Source organism: Rhea americana, unplaced genomic scaffold, assembly GCF_003343005.1.
Source record: "Rhea americana isolate MKP2758 unplaced genomic scaffold, rheAme1 scaffold_283, whole genome shotgun sequence".
NCBI classification, from domain to species: Eukaryota; Metazoa; Chordata; class Aves; order Rheiformes; family Rheidae; genus Rhea; species Rhea americana.
In genome coordinates, this window is record NW_028186405.1 from 304,982 (window position 1) to 310,840 (window position 5,859).

Below are 5,859 nucleotides of genomic sequence, written 5' to 3' on the forward strand. Positions count from 1 at the left end.
CTGAAAGAAGTTAAATTCTATTTCAAGTCTTTATTCAAAGAGACTACAACATTTGATATGACTGGACCATTTTTGTATTTTTCATGCTGACTGGCTGGCATTAGAATATGTTATCTTTACATGAACGAGAAACTGCTTAAATTTCAAAAGTGTCAGCTGAATTCTGTACCTAAAACATTGGGTAATCAATACTGTATCTTCAAGGCTTGCACTTCAATTTTTCTCCATGTGAACGGGACTAAACAGCAAAGGATCAAGGCTACCTGTAGTTCATTGCTAAGGCTATAAATAAAATTTGACTGCATTCATGCCTTCAGAATGTACAAGAGGCTTCTTTATGATTTTRGGGAAAGCAGTTCACTTTTGGCGGGGAAGAGACCAAGTGAGAGAATACGTGCTGCATGAAAATGATTCGTGTGATCGCCGTTCGCTTGTAACGGAGGGAGATGGTTGGTCTCTTCTCTTAAGAAGTGTAGCAGTGTAGTGTGGAGTTGTTTTATACATGTATACCATAGCTATAGTTTTTTTTTTTTTTTTTTTAAGTGCTTGCATGGCATCGAGTACTAGAAATGACTATGCTTGCAAAAGATACAATAAAACCTACAATTTCCTGGGAATAACATGTGTACTGTCTAGTCTCAGTAGCAGAACATTCTGCCTTAGGGGAGGGCAGTTGCAGTGGCAGTATTATTGCCACTTACTTCTTTAGTACTTCTGCCCAAAGGAAGGAAAGAAAAAAAAAAGGCTTTTGCAATTCAAGGTTTCAACTCTAAATTACAACATCTAGTAGCCGTTCTTAGCTACGCTCACCGTTTGCACTTTGTGGTCTTCACGATTTGTGTTTTTCCCAGAGAAAGGGCTGTTTCTAGCGTAACACCTGCTTTACTCTTCCTGAATTCCTAATTTTCTTATAGTGGTTCTTAGAGTGATATTACAAACTGGAATCACAAACAGTGGACTTAAATGTCAGGAAAGGACTGCATTGCAGGACGAGATAAATAATATGAGAACAAAAATCTTGTTTTCTTCCAGTGTTCTTTTTGTGGCTGTACTAAAACGAGAAAAATGTGTGGGGCTGGGAAAACAAACATAAGCAACCCAATCCACGGCATAAGCAGAACTCAAAATGAAAATTTTCAAATATTCTAGAAGGCATCATCAGATTTTTAAAAGATTTAAGCTGACCTGTCCGTAACCTCCCACAGGCACAAATAGGAAAGGACGTGCCGAGAGGAAGCGTGTCTGCAAGCGTTGCAGCAACGTGCTTTGTACAATGGAAATGCTGAGCCRTGTGGTATTTCGAGTATTTGCACGAAGATGCTGTGGCACAGCATGTCAGCGTCTGAGCGTTTTTCTTTAAAGAGCAAGACCATATTCCTGAAATTTATGACATAAAAATTTGAATTTAGGTACTATTTCCAAAGAATTTGTGTCTTTGAGGGCAAGAGTGGTCGAGGGACCTCGGAATATGAATTTGACCAGTGAGTTTCAAATGCTGGTTTGAGTTTCACACTGTTTTTCTTCTTTATCCGAATTTAAGAAGTGTTAACTATGCAAATAATTTTTTAGGGGGAGAGAAAGAGAGGTATGAGAGTTAGATATAAATCTTCTCTGTTTTTACTTATTTCATATTTTTAATAGTAGAGTCCTGAGGTGGTTTTACTCCTRAGTACCCTGGTGAAAAATAAATGCTAAACGAATAAAGTTCGGTAATTGTTAATCTTAAATATAAAGTTGACTGTGAGAACAAGTTGTTAATTAAATTCTGGTCATCTTTTTGAGCTRTGCAGGTCTCTCATCTTCTCCCTCAGCATGAATTTTAAATGCAAATGATTGGATTTGTACAATAAGCCATTTCACAAACATTAYAGTGGACAGCTTTTCCCTGTGCTGAATTAGACATGGAGATTGCTAACGGCTGGCACCCAGTCTTGCCAGGGTAGTTGGAAACAAGCTGCCTGAAAACAGCGTGGCTTGTTTTTTTTCCCCCAATAAAGCTGGCACAGAATGGAATTCATAAACCAATGCAGCCTAACAATGTTTTTTTCTCAATTGTAAGAAATTCAAAGCGAAGGTGTCTCTTCAYCGGTAAAATATTCTGCTGTCTGCCTCCAACAAGGTGTTAGTGGAGGATGTTGTCTGTCAAAATATGTATGAGAAAGTGGTGGGAGCACCCCACGCAGCACCAGATTTGCATGCTCCTACTGACTTTCTGTATTTATTGTTCATCCATGTCAGCGAGACTCATTCCAACATCTAAATTAAAATTTCAGTATAAAAGGCCAGTTGGGGTTTTAGTTCTGAATTGCTGGAGGATCAGTTGTTTCAACAATAATGTTTGTCAGTTTTTCATAATTTTTTTACATTTTAATTATAACTCATCAAATCTTAACCGATTACTCATGGGTTAGACTCAGATGAATGTCACTGAAGGGTGTTTAAATTTAATGGAACCAGCGTAACATCTGTTTCTAATGTTTTAAAAGCCAATTTATATGGAAATTYGCTTTAGTAAAAAGTCAGTAATACAGACTCTTCTAATACCTCCTGTAAAAAAAATCAAAACTTGAATTAAAGCAGTATCAAAACAATGCCATTCTTTCTTCTTTTAGCAATTTGATTGCATTTTGACAGCCTTTCATTTGTATCCTTTTTCTTTGGTTGAAATGAAGTTTTTGTTTGTCTTTCACAGTCGAGCTATCAAGACGAACCAGGATCTTCTGCCAGAGACCCCATGGACCCATATATTCTACAATGACTTCTGGGGGACTCTTCTCACTCACAGCGGGAGCCACAAGTCGTACAGGCCACTTTGCACGCTCTCCTTTCGCATTAACCATGCCCTCGGGGGCATGGACCCGTGGGGCTACCACCTGGTGAACGTCCTGCTCCACGCTGCAGTCACGGGCCTCTTCACAAACTTCTCCAGGATCCTGTTCGGGGATGGATACTGGACCTTGGTAGCCGGCCTGTTGTTTGCATCTCATCCGATCCATACCGAGGCAGTAGCGGGGATTGTAGGGAGGGCGGACGTGGGAGCTTGCCTCTTTTTCCTGCTTTCCCTGATGTGCTATGTGAAGCATTGCTCCACGAGGAGTTCCTCAGCAAGTACTTGGGGCTGGATCTTGGGGACGGGACTGTGCGCTGGCTGCAGCATGCTGTGGAAGGAGCAAGGAGTGACTGTGCTGGCAGTTTCGGCGGTGTATGACATCTTCGTATTTCATCGGCTGAAAATGCACCAGATCATTCCTGCTTTATGCAAGGTGAGTCTCCTTTTCTGTCCCGTACACTATTTGTACGGCACCAATTGCTGTTAAACAGGTGCTAAATGAGTTTTCAAGTGCACGATAATTCTTAGCAGTTTAGTCAACTCTGAAAAATAAGCACAGATGTCTAATACTGAAAGTATGTTTACAGCAGTTTAGTAAGGGATTTTTACATTTTGTTTAAACAACGTGCTGTTACCCATTGCTATTGCTTTACGCTGGGGATGTATTTCTTTCAATTACTTTCTTGGCTTCCAGCAGCTCCCTCCTCGTTCTGTTCACCATCAAGCACTAGATATCTGCCTGCCTTTTGCAGAGAATTCATTCATGCTCTTACCCTCCTGTATCTTGCAAACTCAGCTTAGCGCAGTAGGCCATGCAAGCGCAGCAGCTACCATCTGCAGGCTCCCGGGGGCAAAGGTAGAGATCTTACCGTTCCCGTCTCGTAAAGGTGCATGGGACCTGAATGAAGTCTTTGGCATATAGGTATTTTTTTTTTCCTTGCCCTAGTAGGAGCTGTGACGCAAATGTATTACTGCCTTGCCGAAAGAACTTCTTGCTTAGGAACAAAATAGTGAAATAAACAGACAAACAAAAAATTCCACCAGAATCATGGCCCTCCCCTACACGCAGACCTCATGAATTTTGGTAGGATCCAGAAACCCCAGGTGAAATCAAGACTTAACTACTTCAGTTGCTGTACAAATGAGTAAGCTGAGAATGTGTCATTTTATTTTCAGTGGAATGGTTTTCTGTCAGAAAACTGCTGACTTTAAAAAAAGGAAAATGCTTCATGGGGACATATCAATTTTGTCACATTTTTCAGTGAGACATTAACAAGAAAAGCAATAAAACAAAATACAGTTTTTCAACCCACTTCAATCACAGTGATTTTAAAATTTGCCTGTCCTGGAAATTTTGATTCTTCATTCTAATTCAAGTCAAAAAGAGATTTTGTATTTTGGTAATGTGTAAAGAAGAGATGATTTCTGCTTGCAGAGTGTAGAATACATAGCTGTAATATATAATGAAAATAGGAAAGTCAAAAAAGTAAGTACATCTCTGCTGGTTCCCTGGTAAACTGCTCTGACATGTTGATTTAGTTATCATGCCCTTTTCTGACAAAACTGAGCATATTAAAGGAAATAKGCGCTTCATGCGTTATTTTTACACATATGTATTTGAGTGCATAAGACTTCTTTTGAATGCCAGAGGCCAAATGCAGTGAATATGTTAAATCGTGCACCTAATACTCAGCAGGAACAAACAGTAAACTAATTATGTGAAAAAGAAAACGTGCATATGTAACGAAGAGCAAGTTTTATTCTGAAAAATATAGGCTGAGATTTTACAAAGTGCCTTGAGGAATTTGATTCATAGCTCAAATGTTACCCTATGCTAAAGAATGAATGAATGGTAAAACATTTCATTCATATTGTCCATGTTGAATTCTGAATTCTTTGTATATGACTTGATATGAAATCTAAATTAATGTTCCTCGTAGTCTTTCCTCATTGCAGTGTGCTTTTGAAGACCAAGATACCATCCTGGAACTAGCAAGGTTGTTTTGTTTTTGTGGATTTCCTTTTTTCAGAGAACACTCATTCATCAAAAGGAAAACTTCTGCAGAAATTTCTGAGAGTTTTCATGGGGATTTTTTTTTTTTTTTTTACATTTTTCCATTTTTCCTTCAGGGCCAGGGTAAAATTGGTCCAGGAGAGACCTAAGTGACAAAAGATAAGATGTGGGTTTCAATATCCTAATTTTTTAGATGTAGTGCCTCTCTTCCCAGGTCTTAGGACTCTAAATTAAATCTAAACACCTAGCATGGAGTTGTTTTCCCAAGACATGAGATCTAATGCAGGACAGAAAACTAGTGTCAGTATCTCATTTTTTTTAATCTATAGTAACAGAAATAAGTCTGTATTTTGTAGATTAGAAAACTTTGAGGAGATTAGACACTAGCTGGAGAGCATCTTATAGGGAGGGACTTACAAATATTTTCTTGATATGCCATAAATGCATTTCCTAATTATCTGATCTGGTAGGGTGTGTTTTCCTTCACGTGCTAAGGCTGAGTGCTGCTAATCATGTATCACCTTGGTGCYAGGGAAGCTTCTCTTCAGTCACGTACAGGGCTGAGTAGCTGAGCTAGGTGCTTCATTTATAAAGCATCGTTAGTGAGGCTTATTTTTTGCTTTCTGAAGCTTGACAGAAATCATTCACAAATGTSTTAAGTTTTTATAAGAACATATTGTTCTGCAGGGCTTATGGTGTCAGGAATATCATCACTGACCTTGTACGTTAGGATAAATATTTCTCTCTGAGTACTTGTGCGTACTTTTGTCCTCCAGTGTTGTACGGGCTCTACCTGCAGTGTTGCCAATCTCTTTTCCCAAGCACTTTATGGGAAGTAAGACCGAAATACAGCCCTTTTTAACAATAATGGCCATGAGTGGAATAAGTAAATAGAGGCAAAATAACTTAAACCAAGTTTAAGGACCAAAGGTAGCACTTTAAAAGCCTCCTGGAAAGCTTTACTCTTTATGATGAGAACAGTTTAAGGCGATAAAACATCATTGTGATTTACATC

The 5,859-nt window shown here is 39.0% G+C and overlaps 1 protein-coding gene across 1 annotated transcript in view; it reads left to right on the forward strand.

Annotated features, from left to right (window-relative positions):
* Nucleotides 1–2,771: 2,771 nt before the first annotated feature.
* TMTC2 (transmembrane O-mannosyltransferase targeting cadherins 2) overlaps nt 2,772–5,859 on the forward strand; it is a 149,777-nt gene continuing 146,689 nt past the window's right edge. Inside the window, exon 1 of the mRNA XM_085308817.1 lies at nt 2,772–3,263. Coding sequence (XP_085164943.1) covers nt 2,853–3,263 — 411 coding nt within the window. The 5' untranslated portion in view covers nt 2,772–2,852. The remainder of the gene's footprint in view (nt 3,264–5,859) is intronic.